At 54.2% G+C, this 25,818-nt stretch overlaps 9 protein-coding genes across 9 annotated transcripts; 3 read left to right on the top strand and 6 right to left on the bottom strand.

The window, feature by feature from the left end:
- Nucleotides 1–340: 340 nt before the first annotated feature.
- Nucleotides 341–1,462, bottom strand: BBA_01879 (glycosyltransferase family 17; the record flags this gene model as incomplete). Its single annotated transcript, XM_008596976.1, has 1 exon — nt 341–1,462. The coding sequence occupies one exon, from the start codon at nt 1,460–1,462 to the stop codon at nt 341–343; it is 1,122 nt and encodes a 373-aa protein (XP_008595198.1).
- An 833-nt stretch (nt 1,463–2,295) lies between these two features.
- On the bottom strand, nt 2,296–4,695 carry BBA_01878 (uncharacterized protein; the record flags this gene model as incomplete). Its single annotated transcript, XM_008596975.1, has 1 exon — nt 2,296–4,695. One exon carries the CDS (start codon nt 4,693–4,695, stop codon nt 2,296–2,298), a length of 2,400 nt encoding a protein of 799 aa, XP_008595197.1.
- Nucleotides 4,696–7,467: 2,772 nt separating this feature from the next.
- BBA_01877 (alpha-glucosidase b) lies at nt 7,468–10,190 on the top strand (the record flags this gene model as incomplete). Its single annotated transcript, XM_008596974.1, has 3 exons — nt 7,468–7,690; nt 7,749–8,485; nt 8,547–10,190. The coding sequence occupies 3 exons, from the start codon at nt 7,468–7,470 to the stop codon at nt 10,188–10,190; spliced, it is 2,604 nt and encodes an 867-aa protein (XP_008595196.1).
- A 218-nt stretch (nt 10,191–10,408) lies between these two features.
- On the bottom strand, nt 10,409–12,240 carry BBA_01876 (asparaginyl-tRNA synthetase; the record flags this gene model as incomplete). Its single annotated transcript, XM_008596973.1, has 2 exons — nt 10,409–10,535; nt 10,601–12,240. 2 exons carry the CDS (start codon nt 12,238–12,240, stop codon nt 10,409–10,411), a joined length of 1,767 nt encoding a protein of 588 aa, XP_008595195.1.
- A 620-nt stretch (nt 12,241–12,860) lies between these two features.
- BBA_01875 (arginase-like protein) lies at nt 12,861–14,262 on the bottom strand (the record flags this gene model as incomplete). Its single annotated transcript, XM_008596972.1, has 4 exons — nt 12,861–13,459; nt 13,538–13,867; nt 13,939–14,065; nt 14,134–14,262. The coding sequence occupies 4 exons, from the start codon at nt 14,260–14,262 to the stop codon at nt 12,861–12,863; spliced, it is 1,185 nt and encodes a 394-aa protein (XP_008595194.1).
- A 1,694-nt stretch (nt 14,263–15,956) lies between these two features.
- Nucleotides 15,957–17,113, bottom strand: BBA_01874 (Cell division control protein 42; the record flags this gene model as incomplete). The annotated part of the gene is made up of 4 exons (XM_008596971.1): nt 15,957–16,022; nt 16,081–16,459; nt 16,715–16,834; nt 17,091–17,113. The coding sequence occupies 4 exons, from the start codon at nt 17,111–17,113 to the stop codon at nt 15,957–15,959; spliced, it is 588 nt and encodes a 195-aa protein (XP_008595193.1).
- A 3,259-nt stretch (nt 17,114–20,372) lies between these two features.
- On the top strand, nt 20,373–22,127 carry BBA_01873 (MFS transporter; the record flags this gene model as incomplete). The annotated part of the gene is made up of 4 exons (XM_008596970.1): nt 20,373–20,477; nt 20,530–20,608; nt 20,660–20,719; nt 20,776–22,127. The coding sequence occupies 4 exons, from the start codon at nt 20,373–20,375 to the stop codon at nt 22,125–22,127; spliced, it is 1,596 nt and encodes a 531-aa protein (XP_008595192.1).
- Nucleotides 22,128–22,527: 400 nt separating this feature from the next.
- BBA_01872 (uncharacterized protein) lies at nt 22,528–23,112 on the top strand (the record flags this gene model as incomplete). The annotated part of the gene is made up of 1 exon (XM_008596969.1): nt 22,528–23,112. The coding sequence occupies one exon, from the start codon at nt 22,528–22,530 to the stop codon at nt 23,110–23,112; it is 585 nt and encodes a 194-aa protein (XP_008595191.1).
- A 60-nt stretch (nt 23,113–23,172) lies between these two features.
- BBA_01871 (uncharacterized protein) lies at nt 23,173–25,112 on the bottom strand (the record flags this gene model as incomplete). The annotated part of the gene is made up of 2 exons (XM_008596968.1): nt 23,173–24,372; nt 24,423–25,112. The coding sequence occupies 2 exons, from the start codon at nt 25,110–25,112 to the stop codon at nt 23,173–23,175; spliced, it is 1,890 nt and encodes a 629-aa protein (XP_008595190.1).
- Nucleotides 25,113–25,818: the final 706 nt, after the last annotated feature.

Genomic DNA, 25,818 nt, shown 5'->3' with positions numbered 1-25,818 from the left:
TCGCCAAGATCAACGGCGTGGCGTTTCTACATAGCACGGGAGCATCTTTCGTATAAATCGATATGAAGCCTCAAACTTTCTTTCCGAGTATTGGGCCGTTCGTATCTTGGTATAATACGTGATTCTAGATTTCGAGCAGTCTCTAGTCCGCTTTATATGTACTGATCGCTGGCCGGCAAATCCAAACTCGGCCAGCAGCATAATTATGTTACAAAAGAATTCGTTCCACCAACACGACAGCGTATCTAGCATGATATTCTCAAAGCCCAGTCAGTATGGTCCCAAATCGAACCCGACCTCAGATCATCTTTCATTTCATTTCATTTCTTCATTTCTTTGATCAAGGATAATCCTTGAACCCTGCCGATGGCCCATCCCGATTCGTCAGGTAGCCGAACCGCTCCGTTTCTTGGAGCACCAGCGGCGGCATGTCTTTATTGTTCTCAACCTTGTAGAACTGATCCTGATCTCTGTCCCAAACATCCCTGCCGTGTCGTATCGCGTCGGCGATTCTATCCTTATCTCTGTATTCTTCGTCATTCATCCAGCCGTGGGAGAAGCTGGCAATCTTGTTGAGGAATTGCTCAATGGTAGAAAAACAGCTGCTGCAGTGCCACGCAGCATTTTTAAGGACGCCCTTTTCCTGGTTGCGGAACCAGGGCAGACCACCGTCGCCGTTGCGCAGGTTGGTAGGCTTGATGGTGCGCCATCCTTGGTAGAATGTCGCCTGCGGATGCTGCCATTCCGGTCCCGTATGCAAGAACTGGAACGAATAGTAATAGAACTTGGAGGAGAGCGTAAGACGTCGCGGGAAATTGCAGGTGCGAAGAACGAGCAGCGACTCGGGTCGGGGAATCTCGTCGACGTCGGAGACAACAATAACGTCGCCTTCTATGGGCGCTTTCGGCCCAGTCAATGACTTCATAGCTTGATTAAACATTGCGTCTCGTTGTAGATCCTCGTAGTCCCATGCCCTTTTAGGGTTAAACGACTTTGGGAACGTTAATTCGTGGTATATCATTTTATCGTGGTAGCGGCGAAATCTATCCCAGTTATCTGCAATCACGAGCGTCTTTGAGTCGCCCTGAAATGACTTTGGAGATTCGACAATGACGAAGTAGTCAACGTAGTCGTATAGCGCATGGAGTCGAATTTCGAGAAAATCAAGCTCGGTGTTGACCATCATTAGGTCATAGACTTTGCGCTCGCCGGATGTACATTTAGGTGTATAAGTGGTATAGCCATGCGCCGCACAAAACTGACGCGCTTCCTGAGACGCATAATGTTGCGCGTGCTTCTGTTTTCGATCCGATGTGGCTGTTAAAAAGTCGAGAGGCGGAAGCGCGACGCCCGCAATCTCGTGAAGACCGGCCGTGTTGGTCGACGGCCAGAGGAAAGTCCACCATATCAACGAGAAAACCACCGCGAAAATGATAAATCTCGAAGTTGATTTAGGTGCCATGATTGCACATTTGGAGAGTAAGATCAATGGACAGATACACCGCGTCCCGTGTAATCCGTACGCGAGTATGAGTCTAAAGATGGCTCTTGGTCTTGTCTCGGACTCATTGCGTCACGTGCACCAGCCTCGACCTGAATGTTCCACGTAGACTGATGACGCGTGCACCGAGACATAATCCGACGAACCAATTAAAACTGGAGTATACGTGTTTGCGCTCCTTCAGTTTTCGGCCCTTTTGAGGATCGTGAAGATCGTCTTTCTTAAAAGAGCAATGCCTACTTCTGGCTCAATGGTAATGCCAAGCCAGCCGTTGCAGCGTGGTTTCACAGCCACCAGCTGCCCAATTGTAGGGATCTGCGGGCATGATCCATGGTACTCTCGATTATGCGGCTTCTCATGAGAAGCTGGTACCCGAGTCATATTCTTCGTGCCATCCGTGATTCATGAGTTTGATAAATATGCTGCCGCCTTCGGTGACATGGATGAATCAAACTCGGGCTTGGCTGAAGCTTGGCACATCCCACCGTCGAGCCCTATCGGTGGATGCTCATCTACTAAAAGTCTTGGTTAGCCCCTGAGGCTAGTGAACCATCCTTGCGACGACATCACGAAGACTACTACGCATACCAAGGTAAAAGTCCATGACAATTTCATTATCTGCCAGAGCGAAAAACTCGTAGACAGTTATTCGCAGCAATGTGAGTTCAGGGCCAATCGCTGGGTGCTGGTGGCCCTTCAGTTCTGCTTCCAAGTCTCAAACATGTGGCCTAGGAAAACAACAAAATTTCAAACGAGAAAAGCACGATCGTATATCCATCCGTACATGGCATTATTTATCGGTTCCCACGTGGCGCGGGTCCACGGGGCATCGACCGCCGCCCACCCCCGCCACTGCCAGCGGACTCTCGTCCACCATTTCGATCTCGAGGCTCGCGTTGCCAGCTAAACTGCCGGCTTGCCCCCCTTGGCTCGTCTGCTTCATCCGAGTCGGAGTAAATGAGGTCTTCCCAATGATCAGTCGCGATTTCAGGGCTTCCTTGCGCTTGTGCGGACCGCCAGTCGTCACCTCTGGAGTGTACGTTGCCCCAGGACTGCGGATCGAGCGTTTCCATGTCCGAATACGTTGAATGCATTTCCGCAGCTTTTTCAGTACCTCGCGAAGCCCTCGTATCTGCTTGGGGCGCCCGAGCATGGGGACGGCCTGGTCCATTGGGGTTGAGTTTGGAATCTGGCAGCCGGGCATCACCTGGGCTGCCCCCCCAACGGTCTCTCACGGTCCGTGTTGTACCCGCCGAAGAAGTCCCATTCATCGGCCTCACCCGAGCAGTAGAGTCACTTCTGGGTCTTGCAGGGACCGGCTTTGGGCTGGCCGTCACAAAAGTGTACTGCGACGCAGACTCCATCGACGCGCCTGAGTCGCTAAATATCTCCTCTTCATCATCATAGTGAGATGCAGTCGACTCTCCGGATTCTGGCACCTTGTGAGTGCGACGAGGACTCTGCCTGCGGGCTCGGCGTTCCCCAGCAGCTTGGTTCCAGAGATGGAGAATACTTGCAGGATTCCCATTTAAGCTTGCACCGCGACTTTGGGTATGTGCTGGCTCGGCTGTATGAACAGCCGGGCGCGACGGCACATTTGGGGTACGCTGAGGCACAGCTTGCTGTCGAGACTGCTGCGTCTGCTCATAGATCTGTTCCGACCGATGCCTCGGTTTCATATTGTGATGGAGTTGAGCGGCCTGTGGGAGTTGCACTTTCGCCGCGTGGGACTGAGATGGCGGAGGAACCTCTGCGGGCCGGGCTCTCGGATCTGTGTACATGGGAGGAGGCTGAGAAGACCGCGGATGCTGCGCTTTGGGCTTCGGCTCACTGCGATGATGAGCACGCTGACCAGACTGAGTAGGACCGCCGCTCGGCTCCCCGTGAACTGGATCATACTGAGCGGTCTGAGCAGTCTGCGTAGGTTGCACTCTCGGCTCTGTATGAAGCGGACCAGATTGAGAAGCCTGGGCATACTGCGTATCTTGTGCTGTCGAGTCACTGTGTAGTGAAGCAGGCTGGTAAGCTTGCCTAGGTTGCGCTCTCGGCTCTGTGTGAGGAGGGATGGGCCGAGAAGCCTGGGCATACTGCGCAGCTTGTGCTGTCCAGTCACTGTGTATTGAAGTAGGTTGATAAGCTTGCGTAGGTTGGTGCGCTCTCGGATCTGTGTAAGGCGGGACAGACGGAGCCGCCTGTTTGAGTCGAGGATCCTGTTGCGAGCCAGACACCTTTGGTAGCTGTTGGCTCCCAAATGATACACCAACTGGGCGAGGATTTGGTTGCGGTACTGGCGCGGGCCTTGTGTTGTGAGGCACAGGTGGCGGAGGCCGTGTACCGTGATGCACTGGGGGCGTGTATTCGTCTGCGACTGGGACAGGCTCGTATGCTGGTGCCTCGTTCTGTGGAACAGGGACAGTCTTTGGCGGGGTGTCACGTCTCGGAGGTGCTTCATGAACACGCTTTCTCAGCTGCTTGTACAATGCCACTGGGTTCTGTCCAGGTGCTGGAGATCGCTTGAAATAAAGAGTCACGGCCACCCTATCCGAACGTCTCTTGCCGGTTGCTGAAGATGAATCGCTCCACACTGCAGAGTTTGTCATTTCTTTGCGCTTGGCTTCATGTCTCCGCGATGACCCCTTGTATTTGACATCCGGGTTTTCGTGGTCCGAGGCCTCTGTATTGGGTGGGAGCGGCACCAGCTCGTCGTCAGTCTGAACCAGCTCCCAAACAAAGCGACAGTCCCTCTCACTCTTTTCGCGATTCTTGGTCGCTTTGTCAACCTGAACCCGCAACGCCTCTGGATACTTGGCTATTCGAGCCCGTATATCTTTGGTATTCTTTCTGCTGGCCTCGTCTAGGCGCTCCAAGATTTCATCCTGAGAGAGACTGTCTCTTCTGACGATATCGGCCTTCTCCCATGGCTTTGCCACATTAAGGCTGCGCTCAATCATGGTAAGGGGCTTCTTGACGAGTTTGGTAACATGGTACGTCGTCAACGACTCCATCGCCTTGTCGGCTGGCGCCATCTTTCGTACGTCTGACATGTATACCGAAGGTTGGTCGGTATCGGATTCCGATGTTGGTATGGATGGATCCACACCTCTGTCTCTGTTTTCCCTGTGCCGGGAAGCCTGCTGCATATGCTGATGTGCATAGTGCTGTGCATGACGCTGGCTCTGCTGGTTGCTGGCCATGTTTTGTTGGTTATATTGCGGCTGTTGGTATTGTTGCCTCTGTGATGTAGATCCTGTGGAGCACTGTGTTCTAATATGAGGCATGATTCTGTGAATGGTATGTATCACGGATAGCCAAGGCTGTGTTGTGACTTGACCCCGAAGGGGAATACTAGAAGAACAGATGGAAAGATATGGGTAATGAATTAAGAGACAGAAAATCATGCAATGATGGAAACTGGTTGTGGTTTAAAATAAGAGATGAAATGAACAAGTGCGAGGATAACAGAGGTGATGCAGTGATATACCTCTCGGTTTCTGTGAGCATTTGTGGTGGCCGGCCAGTGCCACGCTCACACACCATCTTGTAAGGCGTAAGGCGGCTAGTATGTGCAGCGCCACCACAAATGCGCAGCGGTCTTTTTCCTCTACTTTTTCCAGAACACCGAGGTCTTGTAGGCTTGGGTGTTTTGCGAAACAGTCAAAAGGAAGGGGTCAATGTGCGTTCTGATGCCGCCCGACTGTAGTTGCTCGGTGTCCGTTGTCGTGAATGGCTCACACCCACCATAGTGAAGAAGGGACAGGGTGAGACACTTGAGTATATAGGGCACGTGGAGCGGCTCTGAATAAACAGCACAGATCGTTCTCATCTCATGATACTCGAGTCAACGATATTTGACGTCGGACAGATCAGGTCACCTAAGTTCCGCCAAGACATCTATAGCGTTATTGTAGCGAATTGGCCGTTGCAAACCAGACAGCTACAGGCCGGAACTACCGGGGCCAGCAAAGTCAGTTAAGAGGGCTCACAAGCAAGTACCTCGCAGCAAAACGGCCGTTTTGTGTGGTTGCCTTTTTACAAGCCACAGAGGAAAGTGTAAATAGTGTTTTCATCATCAATAGGTTGTCACGCGGCTGAGGCTGACGAGCGACCCCTCCCCCACGGCTGGGGCGCAGTTAGTAGCTTAACTTGGGCAAGGACGTTGCGTAGACAAAGTTGAGCCTATGAATTCAGTCTTGCGTTTCAGCCTTGGCGGCCGCAGCCTTCTGGATCTTGTAAAGGTATGCGCATCAGGCAGCCTCGACACACGTAACACACGGTAGGGATGAAGGCAACGCCAGTCTATAGTCAGGCCTCGGCGGGACTTATCGGGCCTGCATGCAGAAGCACAAGCGTAACACACGGAGTACTTTGCCGACAACTTTGAAATGCACGCAAATACCTATTGCTCGTCGCCGTCAGTAGTCTGACATGAGAGGCCCGGGTTCATGGGTCCGTCAAGTTGGGTGCCAGATGACGAAAGCCCCAAGTCGGACATGCATTGCGCATACGCATCAAGAACAAATCGGAGCCACGAGAGACGATTTGCCGAGGTCGACGCAACCGACTATTGATCTTCCAAACAGCTGTGGCTTCGAAAAAGGTTGGTGCTGAGCGCCTTGGCTGACCCTGGGGCTTGCTCAGCTGCTACAGTCCTTGTTTTATGTGCGATGAATCCCCGTTTGCACCATTGCCCAATGAGGTGAAAACATCCTCTGGCACATGCCAATTTCTTTTTTCTTCTTCGCTGCACCATGGCAATATGCATGTCTTGGGTGTTGTCAAAAGTGTTGCAAGGAGGAGGGCACCCTCGTACGACTCGGTTACTGATAAACACAAGGCAGGAACCTTGCATCTCACACGGGGTGCCTGGCAGAACGCCCCTGACTTGGGCGGACAGGAATGACTCACCACAGCCGTTCGAAACGGGCGGCAAGTTTCTCAATGTGCGGGTTTTTGGTCTTTGCAAGGTATTTGTCGTGATTCTTGGTCCTTTGATGGTGCACGAAGCTGAGGCCGCCGACTGATCAAGTAGGCCGCATGTCGCCATATGACTGGCTCGAATGTATTATACGTATTGCCTTCATATCGGGTGCCTATACTCATCTATCCATACACATATGACGTACCTTGTAACCCCACACCAAAGGGAAAATCGGTCCCGCGCATCGGTGATTCTATCCGCCTAGCCGTCTATTAGTGTACTTTTGCCGGACCGACATCAGCGCTCCCTTGCAGTTGAATAAGGAGCTCAAAGATGCGAAAATCGGTTGTATGTAGACTTGATCGAGTTGAATTGAATATATGCCGAGAATAGTTTTTTTGTATAGGTCGAAATAATGATGAGAGTGACAAGTATTAAAGACCATTTAACAAGAAGAGGAAAAAGAGCAGAAACAAGCGACGGAGATTGAAAGAAGACGAAGAACAACAAAAATATGAAGAACCAAAAAAGCAAAGCTAGTTTTCCTCATTCTCAGAGACAGCCTACGCTTCCATCTTCAATAGCTGTATTCGGCAGCAAAGTGCAAATATTTAGTAATCCTAGACCCCGCGCCGTCTCCGCCTAGTTGCAGCAAAATGATGAACCCATCACCACCAAAAACAGGCCACTGGAATGAGCCATCGTGGTCCCTTTCTGGCCCCTTTCTGGTCCCTCCAGTAGCGCATCCGAATAGGACCGAATTGATTACCCGGCCAAAACTCATATTAGGCAATCGGAAAGCTCTCCGCCTTCCCTGCCTTCTCCGGCGCTGGTCCATCGGATGAGATGAGGGGTACTAAGGTACCGAGCAACCAAGGAAGGTAGCACTGGAACCGGGTAACATTCGTGATGGCCTTTGTTTTGATTTTGTGCCGTGTCCTGCAGATTGCCCCAATCGGACTCGTCAACTACTCACACAGAGAGTCTTGCATCCGAGGGCTGTCGACGTCTTCTTCATAGACACCTGCCGACCTCTGACCCAGCCACAATGAAGGGCATCATCCTCGTTATTCTGCAAGCGACCTTGGCCGCGGTGGCCAGCGCAGCCGTTGCCGATAACTCGGCCGCGGACAAGTGCCCGGGCTACAAGGCTGCCAACGTCCAGACCTCTGCCCATGGCCTCACGGCCGACTTGAAGCTCGCGGGTAAAGCCTGCAACGCCTTTGGCAACGACCTCGAGCATCTCAAGCTCGTCGTCAGCTACGACACTGGTAAGCCGTGCACACGAACACTTGTATCGAGGCCCTCTTGTCTGACACTCCCTCGCAGTCGAGCGCATTCACGTCCAAATCATCGACGCCGACGAGCAAGTCTACCAGGTGCCCGAGTCTGTCTTCCCCCGGCCGCCCTCGGGCGGCGTAGACTGCACATCCTCGGCCCTGAAGTTCGACTACAAGAGCAACCCATTTTCCTTTACTGTCTCGCGCACCGCGACGGGCGAGGTGCTGTTCGACTCGGCCGCCGCGCCCCTCGTCTTTGAGTCGCAGTACCTGCGCCTCCGCACACGACTGCCCGCCGCGCCGAACCTATACGGCCTCGGCGAGCACACGGACAGCATGCGGCTCCCGACGACGGACTACACCCGGACCCTATGGAACCTGGACAATCCCGGCGTCGGCCAGAATCAGAACTTGTACGGCAGTCATCCCGTGTACTTTGACCATCGCGAGGGCGGCGGCACGCACGGCGTCTTTTTGCTCAACTCCAACGGCATGGACATCAGGATCGACCGCGATGCCGGCGGTCAGTATCTCGAGTACAACACAATTGGTGGCGTCTTTGACTTTTACTTCCTCGCCGGCCCGTCACCCATCGACGTCAGCAAGCAGTACGCACAGGTTGCCGGCCTTCCGGCCCTCACGCCTTACTCTGGCCTCGGCTTCCACAACTGTCGATGGGGATACGCTGATATTGACGAGGTGACCGAGGTCGTAGCCAACTATAGTGCCGCCAAAATCCCTCTCGAGACCATGTGGACTGATATCGACTACATGGAGGGCCGTGCCGTAAGTCTTGTTCACCACCAAACATCTATTCGGAGAAGCCCTCACTCACATCAATGTCCAGGTCTTTTCTCTCGACCCCAAAAACTTCCCCCTCGATAAAGTGCGCAGCTTTATCAAGGACTTACATGGCAATGGCCAAAAGTACGTCGTCATGGTCGACCCTGCCGTGGCCGCCAAGGACTACGCGCCGTTTCACCGGGGCGTCGACAGCAATGCCTTTATGATGTTCAAGGGCGATGTCTACCGCGGCGTCGTGTGGCCGGGTCCTGCCGCGTATCCGGACTGGTTCGCCGCCAACACGTCCTCGTACTGGACCAATGAGTTTGCAGAGTTCTTCTCCCCCGAGACAGGCGTCGACATTGACTACCTCTGGATCGACATGAACGAGCCCTCCAACTTTTGCGTGTTTCCCTGCGACAACCCGCACCGCCGCCGCGAGCTCGGTCCTTCACAGCAGCAGCAGCAGCAAGTCGTGAGCGACAACGAGGAGACGGCAACAGCGGTCCGCCACAAGGGCCTGCCCGGCCGCGACCTCTTGTTCCCGCCGTACCGCATCAACAACCATAACGGCGGGCTGCCCAATAAGACCGCCCGGCCGGACCTTGTCCACGCCAACGGCCTGACGCTGTACGACACGCACAACCTCTACGGTAGCATGATGTCGTCGTTTTCGCGCGCCGCCATGGTGGCGCGCCGCCCGGCGCTCCGCCCGCTCGTCATCACGCGCTCGACCTTTGCCGGCGCCGGCAGGCACGTCAGCCACTGGCTCGGCGACAACGTGTCGACCTGGGACCACTACCTCTGGAGCATCCGCGGCATGCTCGCCTTTGCTGCCTTTTTCCAGGTCCCCGTCGTCGGCTCCGACGTGTGCGGCTTTGGCGGCAACACCACCGAGGCGCTCTGCGCGCGCTGGGCCATGCTCGGCGCCTTCCAGCCTTTTTACCGCAATCACAACGCCATCGGGCAGGCGCCGCAAGAGTTTTACCGCTGGCCGTCGGTTGCACGCGCCGCCCGCAAGGCCATTGACATTCGCTACCGCCTGCTCGACTACTTTTACACGGCCCTGCACGCGCAGTCCGTCGCCGGCGCGCCCTGCCTCCAGCCCATGTTCTTCCTGTACCCGCACGACGCGGCCACGTACGGCCTCGACGCACAATTCTTTTACGGACCGTCGCTGCTCGTCGCGCCCGTCATTGACGAGAACAGCACCGATGCTCGCTTCTATCTCCCGCGCGACGTCTTCTACGACTTTTACACGCACGAAAAAGTCGTCGGCGAGGGCCGCACCGTCGTCCGCCCGGATCAGCAGCTCGACGACCTGCCGCTGCTGCTACGCGGCGGCACCGTTACACCTTTGCGCACGCGGTCGGGCATGACGACGGCCGAGGTCCGCGAGCAGGACTTTGAGCTCCTGGTGGCGCTCGACGAGGACGGCGCGGCGGCCGGCAGCCTGTACCTGGACGATGGCGAGTCGGCGGACCAGCACGGCAAGACGACGCTCATTGAATTTGCCTACAAAGACGGCGTGCTCCAGGGCAACGGAACTTTTGGCTACGTAACCAAGAGTGTTATCAGCAAGATCACTGTTTTGGGCGGCGGCAGCAAGCAGGGTTTTGCGGCAAACACCAAGATGAGCAGCTCTGCCGCGGTCAAGCAGGATCTCTCTGCTGCTTTCAAGATGGATGTGGCCAGGCTCATGATTTAAGCCCGAGACTGATATTAACTAGCTTCACCACCTCCAAAACGCAGCATAGTTTATCAGAATAAATAGTCTTTGAATGGCAGTTCTAGGGTGTCGATCTGTCTAGACCCGTCGGTTCCTGTCGTCACATCCTCCTCGTATGCCTTTTCTGGTCCTCCATAATTCCACTTCATCTCCAACAATTTATAACATAGCTCAACAGCACATCTAAACTTATGCATCTACGGCTTGCAGCGACCCATGAAGCGAGGGTACAGGCATGTTGTGCGGACAGTGTGCTGGTTAGCCATCCAGGCGAGGAAACGCTCCAAACCAAGACCGTATCCACCGTGAGGGGAGGTACCGTACCTAAACTTGTTAGTCATGCCATCTTTTTTTACACTGATTCTTGAAAGGCTTCTGCAAATACGTACTTGCGCTGGTCAGTGTACCAGTAGTAGTCCTTGGAGTCGATGCCCTGGGTCTTGTAGGCCTGAAGTAGCTCGTCCAGGTCCGTCATCCTCATAGAGCCACCAACAATCTCGCCAACGCCGGGCATCAGGCAGTCGACACTTTCTGTGACGCGCCTGTCCTGGGGGTCCTTCTTCATGTAAAAGGCCTTGATCTCGGCGGGAAAGTGGGTGAGGAAGATGGGGCGGTTGATGGCATCCGTCATCTTGCGCTCGGCCGCCTCGGCAATGTCGTCGCCAAAGACGTGCGGCTTGTCCTCCTCGTTGAGGATGGGAGGGTCCTGGGCGTTGAGCCAGTCGATGGCGTCGCTGTACTTCATGCGCATAAACGGGCGCGCGGGACGGGCAAAGGTGGGGTTGAGCTCCTTGAGGAACGCAGCCGTCTCGGGGTCGGCGAGGACGCTGTCGATGACGCGGCACATGAGCTCCTCGAGATGCTCGAGAAGCTCATCAAAGGTGACAAAGTCGAGCTCGGCCTCAACGTGGCTGTACTCGGACAGATGGCGTCTAGTCAGCGATTTTTCAGCACGAAACGACTTTTCGATGCAGTAGACGTTGCCGAGACTGGGGAGAACCGTCTCGAGATATAGCTGGGAAGACTGGGTGAGGTAGGCCTCCTCGTCGTAGTAGGGAACCTTGAAAAGAGTGGCGCCGCCCTCGACCTGGGTCTGCACCAGCGCAGGAGGGGAGACCTTGACGAACTTCATGTCGTTGTAAGTCTTGGTGAAAGCCCACTCGACCTGCGAGCGCAGCTTCATCAGCGAGGCGGCGTTGTCGCCGCGGAGCACCAGATGGCGGTTGTCAAGCATGCCCTGGTCCCACTGGTTTTGGGAGACGGAGACCTTGTTGGTGATGGCCTCTTCGTCGCCGGGCGAGGTGCCAATGACCTCGTAGTAGTCGACGTGCAGCTCGCGGTTGTCGGGGGCTTGCTGGCCGTCAGGAACCTTGCGCATCTCGCCGTAGAGCGTCAGCGAGGTACCCTGGGCAAACGTAAGGGCGTCGTACGTCTTGGTCAGGTCGCCGGCCTGCAGCACGCACTGTAGGTGGCCGTATCCGTCAATCAGGGTGATGAAGGTGGCCTGCTTCTGGGCGCGCAGGCGGTGAATGCGGCCCGACACCTTGACACGCTCGCCTTTTGTCTCGCCGTCGCCGAGCTTGACGTCCTTGTTGGCGATGCCCATCTTGACGGCCTTGGGCAGCGAGGCATCCTCGGTCAGGACAATCTTCTTGGCAGCCTCGAGGTTGTCGAGACGCGCCTTCTTCTTGGCATCCTCGGCTGCCTGTGCGGCTTGCTGCTTGACGAGCTTCTTCTTGTGGATGTCGAACACGCTCTGGGCCTTTTTCACGGCGCTCTTGGCGGGCTCCTTCCATGTCAGGCGCGCTGCGGGGTCTTCGCCATCGGCCAGGGCGCCCGTGACGGAGGCGCGCGAGAGGAACTGCGTGCCGGGGTTGTCAATCTTTTGAATGTAGGCAAATGGAAGCGTCTTGAAGGGCTTGGCCTCGGTGCCATCGGCGGTGGGCTCGTCGACGCCGACATCAGTGTCGACGTAGCAGATGTCGCCGCTGCCCTTGACCCGCTCAGCGAGTTCCTGAACGGCGGCCATTGCGGTGGTGGCAATGGCGGTGGCGGTGGTAATTCGGGTTTCAAGGTCTCGAGTGTATGTGTCTGATTCGTGTTGATCAATTTCGGGTATCTCTTTTGCGGGAGACAATTTTCTTTGGATCTTTCTTTCAAAACTCCAGAGTAAATATGGCGGGGTTGAGGGGTGAAGGGCAAATTGGCAGCTGGCCAAAATACTAGGGTTAGGCGCGGCGGGGTGTGACTCAATAGGCAACTTTGGTCGGGCGGTGTAAGCTCCGACCGCGCCCTTGCATCCTTCCTTATCACACTGAAACAAGAACGAGTACTGGCCAGCTCAGCAGGAACCTATCCTCTGTATCACCTATGAGACGAGGTCGTTTTAATCTCCGTGACTCTTCTTGTCCGTGGCCGGTCTGATTCATCGTAAAGATCGGTACGGACGCTTCTGAACTTTCACTGTATCAATCTGTGTTTGAAATGCTTTTTTTTTATAGCGGCTAACTGCAGGCCAACAACGTCATCGCACCCAAGACAAATTCTCTCTGCTACCGCCAACTCCTCGCTCGCTCCATCAATTCTATGCATCATTTTCACACTGTTACAATTTCATGCTACATTTCTTTGCAAGCGCCTGCCTCGCCCCTACAGCTCATCCTTGACATCCTCCACCGCGGCAGCCGCCTCGCCCTCCTTGGCCATGCTCTGCATGCCCTTCTTCACCATGGAGCTCAAAATCTCGTACGCAACCTGCGCCGCTGCCAGGGACGTCTCCTCGCCACTGCCCTGGTACGCGGGGGAAACCTCGACGACGTCGGCACCGACCAAATTGAGGTCCTCGATGCCGCGCAGGATCCGGATCAGCTCGCGCGTCGTCCAGCCGCCGGGCTCGGGGGTGCCAGTGCCGGGCGCGAACGCAGGATCCAGCACGTCAATGTCGATGGAGAGGTACACCGGATCTTCGGTGCCTAGTGCGCTCATGATACCGTTGATGATGCCTTTGGTGCCAATCTCGTCAATCTCGTCGGCCGAAAAGCGCACCCAGTTCTGGCTTGTGTCGTCGTCGAGGTCGGCCAAGTCGGTACCGCTCAGCCGCGTCCGCAGACCGGCGTGCACCGACGGCTCCGAGGATGCGTTGGACAGCAGGCCCTCCTTGTTGGCCATCCAGAACATGGAGCCGTGGGTAAAGTGCGTCGAGCCCCAGTGCGCAGGGTACTTGGAAGGATCCCAGGTATCAAGGTGAGCTGTGCGTGCACAAGTGTCAGTATTAGCATTGTCCCTCTCGATGGCGCAAAACGACGTGGCATGTGGAGAAGACTTACCGTCAAAGTGAAGAACTCGCACAGGGCGGCCATAAATCTCATTCAGTGCGCGCAGGGCCGGCAGGGTCAGGCTGTGGTCGCCGCCGAGCAGCATGAGCTTGGGCTTGTCGCTGACCGACGACACGGTGCGGTGTCGGCCGAGCTCCTTGAGCCCCTGCGTCATCTGCTCGCGCGCAATGACATTGTCGTAGGGCGTGATGGGGATGTCGCCGCAGTCGACAATCTTAGCCCAATTATCATACGGGTTGATGTTGGCGCGCGGGTTGTAGCTGCGATAGCCAATCTGGCGACCCGAGGCGGCGCGGATAAAGCGAGGACCGAATCGGGCGCCTGTACCATCACGTCAGCAGGATGAATACCAATCAGACTAGGCAAACTAGTCAAGGAAGAAAGGTCCTCACCTGGTCGGTAGGAGACAGCCGTGTCAAAGGGAACGCCGACAATGGCAATGTCGTAACGCTCAGCTGGGTTGGTCAGGCACTTGACGTAGTCGAGATGAGCAAAGGTGCCGATGCCGGAAAACGTCCACTGTGCCAGTCAATTCCTGTTCCACTCGCAAGTATACAGCTACACGGTGTGGTCAGTGTCCGACTTACATCGTATCCCCATTTGTATTCGAGCTCCTCCAGCTCCTCCTTAGTCCATTGCCTATCATCGTCGTGGCCGCCGCAGGCTAGTGATAGGCTGGTGCAGAGCACCAAGCTGGCCAGCACAGAAGCGCGCATGGTAGCAAAGATCTTTGAGCTGCAGTAATTGCAAAGACTGTAGGGGAAAAGTGCCGACACAGTGTGTCTGCCGTTTCTTTTTCCTTTTCAAATCAGTCTCAAAGTTGAGCGGCACGGCCAAGATTGCAACTCTGCGAATGCACCGTTATCTAACTGCTTCCAGTGGCGGGGCTGCCGATGTTATCAAGTGATCGGCACTCTTCTTTGTCTGTCAAAAGGTATAATCGGCCGATAAAAAGAAAATTCAGACATCAGCTGAAAGGAAAAACACTTGCGACCATCCTCTACTTAAACTCTCCGCGCTTCCCTTCCCCAGCTTTGCCAGTGCCAGCTTCCGTATCGGAGGTCGCTCTCCGCGGTCGCCGGCGTGCGGGGTGTGGCGGGTATTTCGTCTTGGCTGGTGGTGGGTGGGCTTGAGCTTGGTTTGGGCTTGGGCTTATCCCCAGCCGCCGGATCCAGCGAACTCGGATCCGGCCGCCGGCAATTCGCCAAAGTTTGCCGACGGCGGCCAGGAAAGAACTCCTTCTCTTCGACTATCGATTTGTCTGGCAAAAAAAAAAAAAAAAAATAACTACGGCAGGTCATGTCAGGCCTCGGCAGCAGAGTGTGAGCCGTTTGGTTTTGGCTGGTCTGCTGAAAGGTTGAGATCAGTAAAAACATGTTCGTGATCCCTTTAATCGGAAAGATGCTCACCATCATTTGAACATTTACAGGAGCAGCATGATATTTACCAGAACTAGGCAAGATCCATATGTGTATAAATGCCAGGTGAAACAGGATGCATATGGGACTCGTTGCTGAAGCTGCTGGCGCTCGTTCTTCGCTTGTCTGCACGCACTTTTGTTCGATTCAGGCTTTGCATACAATCATATGTCTGCATTCTGGTTGAAAAAAAAAAAGCAGAAATCTAAAGAAACAGTTCGCTAAGAAAGCGTGAGGCAAGCTGGTCACGCGCATTTTCTTTACTGGTCTTCCCTTACATTCAGTTTTAATAAATTCATTTAGGCAGATGACTTACATGCTCCGCCCGTGTGCGGTGTACGCAAGCCATCTACGCCACATCGTCGAGAATGAAACGTTTCGTCCAAAAAACGACACCAATTCAGCTTGCTAATCTGGCTTGCTCTTCGACTTGTACAAAACAACTTTGACCCGCGATTCTGACGTGTTTGTCTGGCAAAATACAATTCTCTTCTACCATCTTGTTACAAAAAAACCTAGATGCAAAACAGTGTAAAACAGATAAGATTGCACTCCGGTCGCCAGAAGAATAAAAAAAAGTGGAAAACAACTGTCCTATCGAAAAGCATGTGCTCGCCTGTTTGCCATCCATCGAGCCCACTTGGTCAAAACCATCAAAAGAAAAGCAAAAACAACAAGCAGCATATATAGATCTGTGGCGAAAGGAAAAAGAAAAAAAAAGCAATGGCATTGCGCTGTGGTTGTGCCGTCCGCCACACGCTGCTGCATTGGCTGTCCAGTTGGGCAGCCTCGTCAGTTGTTGAGCGCACTCCGGCCAACATGCCACACACGTTGCCGCACGCCCTCATTTCCATGCCGTCCCAATCGTATCATTCTGCCAGTCTCAATCGTTGGCGCTCTCTTTCTTAGAACGGGCCTTCATTCAGGTATTCGAGCGGGCACACCTCTTGACGCCAGCGGTCGGCCAGCCACTTTCGCGGGGGTATGATTGATTACAAAATGCGACATTTGTGAGACTTTTTCTTTGGTGCGGGGGGCTCCAGCGCCGCGACGATGGCCTGTGGCCTCTTCGTTAGTTGCCGGTGTCCTGTGTGGTGTGGAAACTTGGGTGCGTACCTCGTCAAACACATCCTTCAGCTTGTACTGCGTCAGCGCACTGCACTCGACGTACTTAACGGCGCCCAGGTCCTTGGCCATGCGCTCGCCGTCTTCCCTTCTCACGGGCGACATCTTCTGCTTGGCTAGCTTTTCCCGTACGCTGGGATCGTCGCGTAGATCGACCTGGGTGCCAACAATGAGGCAAGGGACTCCGGGGCAGTGGTGATGGACCTCGGGAAACCACTTCTCGCGGACGTTTTCGAACGAGGCGGGTGACGTAACGCTGAAGCAGACGAGGAAGACATCAGTCTGGGGGTATGACAGCGGTCGCAGTCTATCGTAATCTTCTTGTCCAGCAGTATCAAACAGCCCAAGCGTGTACGGCTCATCGCCAATCCTGTAGTAGAGTAGAACAAGCCGTTAGCGTCATTATCTGAGATTGGCGTGTGGTGTCATCAAAGCGTGGCTGCAAAAGACTCCAGCCATGTTCTCGGAACCCTGCCGCTTGTACACCGCCAAGGGTGAGTGAGCATGGGTGTCCAAGTGCCGGGATCAAAGCTCGCTGGGAGCTATCGAGAAAAAAAAAGTCCCCTCGCGGTATCACGGCGAGAAGCGTAGAGCGAGGATAATATGTTGAGAAGAAGAGACGTACATGACGGTGACGGCATAATTATCGAAAACTGTAGGGACGTATTCCGAAGGGAACTTGTTCGTGGTATAGCTAATGAGCAGACAGGTCTTGCCTACGGCACCGTCTCCGACAACAACGCATCTGAGAGCAATTGCAAAGATTAGCCAAGTGTAGGTAGAGATATAGCGAGAAAAATTTCAGGATGCCAGTCGTCGTCTCGCAGTCGCGAGAGCCGTTGGTGATGTCCTCAGCGCACATGAGGGGCAGGGTCGCGTTGCAGAATGGCCGCGGCATCATGGTGCGACGAGGAATACAGCACCATGACTGAGGCGGACGAAGACCAGCATACGAGCATAGAAGACGAGCAAGCAGATGTTGGTGGCGAGGTGGTGCATACTTGATGGTTGCGACGACGGCCATGGTTCAGATCTGGGGCTCCTTGGAAGGAGGACTGTGTGTATCGCGAAGCGTCGGGGGGGAGGGAGAGGTGAGGAGTTGGAGCGGCAGCGACAGCGACAGCGACAGCGATAGCGATAGCACCAAGAGCAACAGCGACAGACAGGCTACGTGGAGAAGCGTTAGGGCCAGCGACGCGTGTTTGGCGGGAGGGTGGAAATGAAGAAAAGACGATCGCTGTGAATAAGGAGAAAAGAAAGGAGAGGGGAGTAGCAAAGACGACCAAAAGACGAGACAGTGTGCTTTTCGGAAAGAGATTTGGTGATTAGGTTGACTGGGGGTGGGTGTTGGAGAGTCTGTCGACGCCGAAAGACCCAGAGTAAAGGCCCAAAGCAAAGGTGGGTGGGAGAGGCGAGAGGGTCGGTCGTGATAGCAGACGGGACGCCTGTGGCCAGTGACGAGCACCAAAGAAAGACTGGTTACCTTGGCTTGGGGGCTTGTTGCCTTACATAGTAAGTACCGGCTACCTTTGATCGGCGGTTGCCTTGTCGCGGTTGCGCGAGGCCGCAATGTACCGGTACCTGTGAGCACCAACATTGTTCACCAACCCTCAGGATAACATGGGATTGTGCTGCCGCTAATTGACTACCAAGGTACCTACCTAGCCCATTGGCCATTAACTTTTTATAGATGGCCTCGATCTAAACTTGTTCGACAGTCTGTGCTTTGGCGCTGGACCTGACATGATCACAAGGAAACCAAGCAACAAGAGTGCAGCAACAATGGCAAAACTACGATGTGTGGCGTCGAAAGATTTGCCGATACTGCATTGGAACAAGGGCACTAACTATTTTATCTTGGTTGATTCTTATCCTGCCCCCCTTTACGGATTACACCATGCTTTGGATTCTGTTTGCGTTAGGTATTTATGTAGGTACCTAGGTAGGTAAGGTAGGGATGGCAGCCCTGCAGGCACAGGCACCCGCCGCTCACTATTTACCTAGACCTTATGAATTCACGTCGCAGTACTCGTACTGCACTGGAGCATGCGTCTTGGCTGCTCCGTTCCACTGGGCAGCTTCAGCCACTGGAAACTCTCCCCTGTTGCCTGCCCGCATTGCCGCGCAAGTCTGTCCACTCATCACTCAGTCAGTTCAGTCATCACTCTGCACTCACTCAGTCACTTCAACATCACTGGTCGAAAGCCTTGAAAAGGCCCGGTCGACGGCGCGCTCTCGACCTGGCCCTGCTCCACTCTACTGGGCTCTGCTGGCCAAGTTAATAATTAGAGAGTAAACAGCGCACTGCAATCCCGACGCGGTAGGCGGTCGGCCATCGTGACCCAGGCATTCACTCGGCAGAAAGAAAAATGGGGGGTAAAACGAAACTGGCTCAGCTTCTCTCTTCGGCTTGGAACGACTGGGACGACTCGAGAGCATAACGCTCAACTCAGTCATCTCCGCTGCTGCCTTACTTTATTATTATCATTGAATCTATCTCCGACGCTGCTCATGCTTGATCGTCACTCGAAGAAAAAGGACCCTCCTTGTCGGCACGCAATCAATACATCCCGTCATATGCGCAGGGGGCAACAGCAACATATAACATGAGTATCAGTTGTTTCCGAACAGCTCCTCCCTCGGTCGATTCGAACCACTGCATACGGAACCTGCATACACGTGTTTGCTGCTAATAAAAGAAACACAAAGCAAAGCTGCCTACCTGCTGCAGTGCATCATCTCCGTTACTCGAAACATTTGAACAAGGGACTTGCACGACCGGCCGGGTAGAAAAACCTTCCCTCACGTCACGCCAATGGGGGCGTGACAAAGCACCGATAAATAGGAAGCTAGATATAAGTATTTCGCCGCGGACGTTGTGCTACCCTCCATTTAGAAATAGTATAGGTGTCGGTCGACGCTGTGACGATGCCCAACTGCATATTCTAGCGGCAGTCGCTTCCATCCTGCCGCTTCGCCTTTCCGCCGAGCCCCTTCAAGGGGAAGATACCCCTTGATAGCTGCTGCAACTCCGGCTGTCTCATGTTTTTCTGCAAGTCACACAATAGAAGCTCGTCGGAAAGAAGCACTGGTCCCGAAACGCCCAGCTGCAGATCGCCGCATCCACTCCACCGGGGATGAGTCGGATGACACCCTGAACACTCTTCGCGACCGTAAGAACAGTCAACCAACCAGCCTATCTATATCCGTACATCGCTCTGCCGCCGCGTCGTCTTGGCTCATTCGGGACCTCCGGGCCTGTCAGAGCATATAAACAATTGAACATGGGGCCCCTATCAGTACTGCGTCTTACCCGACAATGCACGCCTTGTCTCAGTGATGCCGGCCGCTTAATTCCAGAAGCTTGATGCGATCCTCGCCTAACCGCATTAGGTGGCCAACCGTTTAAACATCAAGACAACTCCGGAACCACGCAGTAAAAGGACACGCCACTGTAGAGGAACGTGACATATCGGAAATACTGTCTCTGCGTCTCGAGGGTTGCCGTCATGACGAATCACCCTGTCCAAGTAGTCCACAGTGCTGGTACAAGTAATAACTAAAAGTCCTGTGCGTAGAGGTGGCTTGAGACAGTGAGTAGGTACCGGTCAAAAGCCTTCAACCTGTCACTTTTGCAACATGATATCGAAACGGAGATAATTTTGACAGAAATATCAAGAGTTGAGTAGATGCGAGTTAAATCAGAGAAAATGGCAGTTTTGCTCGGGTTATACAGGCAAGCATGTCTCGATCAACAGCGGGCGGAGTTGACACCCACATCGAAGCAACCAGAGTTTGTTGGTGCTTCCACCAGCGTCATCTACCGGCGAAAGAGTCATCTTGGCAAGGCGAAAATTTGCATCTCGCATTTTGTCTCACCTCAACTCGCGAGCAAACACCCGATGCAATTATGCACCGCATTAGCTTCGCAGCTGCGCGCATCCGCCGCTTACTGGTACTCGGTCTCCGCGGGTCCTACCCAACCTAGTCGGCGCTGCACCCCTTGGGATAAGATGGGCGAGAACAGCCAGTGATAAAAGTACCTAATAAAGGCCAATGCCCCAGAGAAGCTTCAGCCCTGCGGCGGTTCCCACCAGATGCTAAGACTTGCCCTTTTTCAAACAACATCTGCAACATCTGCTTCGAGCATCATTGCAGAAACCGTGAAATTCGTCAGGCCCGCAATGAGCTGACGAGGCTCTCGGCCCTTCCCGCTATTTATTCTGGCCCGCTCCAGCAATTTAGTTTGGTCTGGCACGGCGCTCTTTGAAACACTCTTCGACATGATTCATTGGCCATGGTCAGGTAGCGACAAGCCGCCTGCATGGCTGGCCTTTCGCTCCTCCTCGATAATCATCACAGTCACCGTCAGCTTTGCTGTATTCACCGTAAGCAATCATCTCAAGAAACTCGATCCCTCTCGATACCAGCGTAAATCAGGATGTCTTCCTCTATGCCGTCGTTGTCCCCGTGATTCCATTCACGCTCGAGTCTCGCATTGGCGTCGCTTCTAACAAAGGTATGATTGAAAACGAATGCACACATGATCATTTTTAACCATCATATTTAGTTCAATATTGGGTATCGGTTTCTCTCGCCGTGTTTGCCGTGTCCTTGTTCACCTCATCTCGTGCGCTACACCCCTCTTCATGCCTCACCACTACGTAGCCGCTAATATCATTCCAGCATTCTGGGGATGGATGGCCGATAAATACCAAAATCGCCGCGTTCCAATGCTCGTTGGTCTTCTGTGGCTTCTCGCCGCCACGCTACTTCTCTGCTTCAGCAGCAACATTGCCATGCTACTAATAGCCCGTATCCTACAAGGTCTATCGGCGGCCATGACGTGGAGTGTCGGCCTTGCGCTTCTCATTGACAGCGTCGATAAAAACCACGTTGGTCGTGCTGCGGGGTGGACGAGCACAGCACTGACACTTGGCATCTTACTCGGTCCGCTGGTAGGAGGCATCGTCTATGATAGAGCCGGCAACTACGCCGTCTTTGGTATTTGCTTCGGCCTAATTGGCATTGACATTGTCTTGCGCTTGATGATTATAGAGGTCAAAGATGCTAGGAAGTGGATTTCCGAAGAGTCGGTGTCCATGACCACCCCGGAGACTGCCGCTGAGATGACAGCAGGCGAATCAAGCGCAGAACAAGATGCGTCAGCCACAGATCCAACATCTCCCACCAGACAAACCAGCATAGAGCCTAGCGGCGTTGAAGAGGGTGCCGGCGGGAATACAAGGAGACGATCGAAAGGCGCATTCTCGATTGGAGGACAAAATGGAATGTTGGGACTGTTGAAGAAACGACGCATGCTCTGTGCCCTCTTTGGCGTCATCATTCAATCCGCTACACAGACATCCTTTGACGCCATCATGCCGCTTCAGGTCCATGACGTTTTCCACTGGAATGCCATCGGTGGCGGCCTCATCTTCCTTCCCATCGTGCTCCCTACCTTTCTCGGCCCTCTGTTCGGCGGCCTCAGTGACAAGTACGGCCCTCGCTGGTTCACGGCCGGCGGTTTCCTGTTCTCTGTTCCCTTTTTCGTGTGCTTTCGCTTCGTGACGGAAAACACCATCAACCACAAAGTCATGCTTTGCGGGCTGCTGGTCGCCATCGGCCTCGGCGAGGCGCTTCAGGTAGCGCCCCTCATGGCGGAAATCTCGTGGGCCGCCGAGGAAGGGCGCGACGACGCCGGGGAAGAGGCGGCCACCGTGCCGTACGCGCAGGCCTACGCGCTCTACAATATCTCGTTTGCGGCGGGCGCCATTGTCGGCCCGCTGCTGTCGGGCATGGTGCGCAAGAGCGCTGGGTTCGGGACTGTGGGATGGTGCCTGGCGCTTATCAACGGCTTCGCGGCGCTAGTCATGCTCAATTGGGTAGGCGGTGCGCCGCTGTACAGCTTCAGACAGGGTATAAAGCAAAAGAGTTCGAAAGCAACAGGTGATTCGACCACGACGAACGCTGAAGGTGGACAGCTGAGCGACGTCAAGGACAAGCCCCAAGGAGAGACGACGGCGGCGGCGCAGTAAACTGCGTGCTGCAGTGCCGATTGAGCATTTAGTAAACGAGATACCATGTATATATTTGTTAGCTTTAAAACCAAGAATAGATTGTCCGCGCATTGGCTTGCAGGTTAAAATATTGGACAGGCCTTGTTCTCGTAGTTATTCTTCTGGCGATTGTCGATTCTGTCGCTGCCTGCGGCTCCACCAACTTCAACGTCACCCCACGATTTCCAGCTTCCCACGTATCATCAACACACCAGCCATCTACATTGCTCTGTTGAGATTCAGCCCAAACAAGAACGCCTTTGAAAATTGACACAGTTTTTCCCTGTTCTTGTAAAGAACTATTCGTCGGCAGTTCAAAAAAGAAAGACAGAAACAGGAAAGAAGCCGCCCACCAACAACCTCTACGCACCCACCCCCCATGGCGTCCGAGGCGGCGGACCGTACCATCGACGAGCTCCTCGAGCGTTACCTCGGCCTCCTCGACCAGCACGCCACGCTGCGCGCCTCTCTCGCCGCCGCCCAGCAAGACACGCTGCACTCTCTGGCACGCGCCAACTTTTCCGCCCCCCGCGGGGCGCGCTACGGGCCGGACCAGTACGACGCTCGCATGCAGGCGTCGCGGCGGGTCGTCATTGCCGTGGAGGACAAGTCGGCGCCGCCTACATTTACGGTGACGGAGGAGGATAATGATGCGGTTGTTGGGTCGACGAGAGAAGGACGTGGAGGAGAGGAGGGAGCTGGGAAAGACGCGGCGGCTGCGAGGGACGACCCGATTCGGTGGTTTGGCGTGCTGGTGCCGCAGGCGCTGCGCGACGCGCAGAGCCATGCGAGGAGGGCGGTGCAGGACGTGATACCGCGGCTGGCGAGCGTGCAGGCGGAAATGGCGCACGTGGAGATTGAGGTGCGCAGGGCGCGCAAGAGGCGCGCAAAGGCGAGCGGCGGCGGCGGTCAGAAGCAAGACGTTGTCGGGAGCACGGCGCAGACGGTTTCCGCCTCGTCATGATGGGGTCACGGCAGACATGAATACAATGGTTTTTTTTTTTGTTTTAGTTGCTCTGGTACTTTATCGTAATCTATCCAATGTTGCCACTACGTCCTCCATCTGCTCGCTGTACTCGCTCAAGTGGCCAATCTGCCGGTGAACTTGTGCCGCGATGCCCGCGACGGCACCGATGGAGTGCCTGTATCGGCTGCGCATGCCCATATTGGCCTGGACGAGCACGGTGCAGCAGAGCTGCAAAACGGCCACGTGTGCGTCCCGCGCGAGGCATGCGGTGCTGCCATCGGGGACGTCCCATGCTGCTACGCCGGTGATGAGATCGAGCCAGCTTTCTTCCGTCGTCCTTTGAGCCTCAGCGACGGCGAGCAGAATGCGTACAATGTCGACGCAGATCCTTGCCTCTCCTTCATCCTTGACTTCGGAATGCCCATGGATTGTGCTGACCAAGCTCTCGGCGAGGATACTCCAGCCACTTTGCTGCAAAAAGGCGCCACGGCCCTGACGAATTGTGACGAGACCTTCCAGACCCACGAGAATAACGGGTCGAAAATCCCTTTCCGACGGGCCCCCGATGTAGAGCTCCATGAGAACGTCCATGATGCCGGTACCCTCGCTCCTCAGCTGCTCATTCTCGTCCTCGCGCAGCCAGAGCGTCAGCGCACGCAGCGCGGATAGCATAAAGAGGTCCTCGTCGACAGCGTCGTCCATCGAGTCCCATGTGAGCGTGTGGTGCGAGCCCGTGGCCGTCTCGGCCTTGCTGGCTCGAGCGCTGAAATCAAAGCCCATGGCGCCGGAGCGTGCCGCGTCCCAGCGGTCGCGGATATACTCAATGGTCACGGACATGGTTTCCGATATGCTCTTGCGGATGCGGAGCAGGCTGTCGGGGGGCATGATGAGGGTCTCGAGGGACTCGTCCTCGAGGGACCGCACGAGGTAGCCGATGAAGATGCAGAGAACGTCAAAGTCAGCGATCAAGCGCTTCGAGGTCTGCTTGTATCCGGGGGAGTTGAGAGAGGCGAGTAGAGTGGGTATGGATGATCGGATGTCAATGAGAAGAAGGTTAATGAAGAGGTATCCGAATGGCTTTTCAATGTTGGTGGTGTCCCTGAATAAAAGCTCGGACGCTTGCTCAGGATATGCTTGTAGAAGCGCGGCTGCTGCACTGGTATACGCAGCGCGCGCTTCCGGAGCAGGCCTACTGATAACAAGACGCTGTATATATGAAGCTGTTATTGATACCCATTTTGGGTTCTTGGGGATAACCTGTTCCGTGTTAGACGAGACGTCTATACTAGTAAGCATTGCGAACTTACCGCTGGAATAGCCTGACTCAAAAAATTCCCCAGAAATGCCAGGTATGTAACTGCATCTGTTCCTTTGAAAAGGACACTCAACGTATGTATGACGGCGTCTATTTTTTGACAAGAGACTGCGCCAGCTGCGCCGCCGGCCATGTGGTGCACCCACGCACGACCAAAAATGTCTAGCACCATGGCATGGCTCGTGGCAATCTCCGTGAGTGGCGTCGTGTCTTCAACTTCCATAAAGGTCTCGGCGCCATCTTTTGAGTTGACGAGCGTGTACAGAAGCTGCAGCAAGAGCCCCGTCGTCTCTCCCCTGCTGTACAGCGCTGCTGCCACCAGGCCCGGTATGCGCGCTGTAAAGGAAACCGAAGCTGTATCTGCCGCTGGAAGAAGAATAGAAAAATTGTAGAGTATGGATACGCCAATGTCGAGCATGTGTTTGGCGTTGCTGTTGGACGGGTTTGAGCCGGTGCGCAGCAGGCGATCTAGGAATCTGGGCGAAATGTGAGACCACAGGTCGCGTACTGTGGCCTCGTCATTTCGAATTTCTGGGGTATTGTCGAGGAGTGACTTTAATAGAGCCAGACCAACGAAGCGCTGTGTGTCATCTTTTGACTTGAGCAGTGCTTTTAGCTTTGTGATGTTGGTGTCTGCTTCCAACTTGGGGGCAGATTCGCCTGAAGGTTGAGTACAGTCCATGGCGAAATATTAAACTCGGACGTCGCAACCAACATTGACGTATTGCAAGTGAAGACCGTTGAGTATTGTCCGCATGAGATAGCTGCCAAAAATATGCCGCTAAACTAAGGAGCCAAGCGGACTCTGATCTGGCAGAAGCTCGTAGGGTAGGCGAAGTGTGAAAATGATTCCATGATCCGCTGTTGATAAGTCGATCGGTAAGTCGTAGTGGACCCGCCAGCTGGTTGTCAAGTCGTGCAGCATCTCCCAGTAACTATTTAAAAAGGAGCTTGCCCTTGTAGTACCCGGGAAAAACAAAGGCTGAGTATGGCCAAAAAAAGAAGAAGAAAATCAATAAATGAATAAACAAATGAATAAATACATAAAAAAACATAAAAAAAATTAGCGAGAAACTGGAGATATACCAATAGGCATAGAAACATGACATGAAGAATTCAATGTGCAATCAAATTTACCAGCTATTGTCACTTTTACTAGGCCAGAACTGCACCGTACTGCGTACGATAGGAGTTCAAAGTAAGCCAATTAAATCCACATAGAAAAGAAGGCGAGTACATGATTATCCCGATAGTTGACAAGCAATAAAGCAATAATTCGGTTGGTCAATACAAGTATTATTTATTACATGACAAACGGCAAACAAGATTGGCGTGCTGCTGCAATACCTACCTAGGTAGTGTAGGTCAATACCTACCTAGGTAGTGTA

The sequence above is a fragment of the Beauveria bassiana genome (genome assembly GCF_000280675.1).
Source record: "Beauveria bassiana ARSEF 2860 unplaced genomic scaffold BBA_S00004, whole genome shotgun sequence".
NCBI lineage: Eukaryota > Fungi > Ascomycota > Sordariomycetes > Hypocreales > Cordycipitaceae > Beauveria > Beauveria bassiana.
Note: the sequence above shows the minus strand (reverse complement) of the source record. Positions and strands in the feature narration are given on the sequence as shown.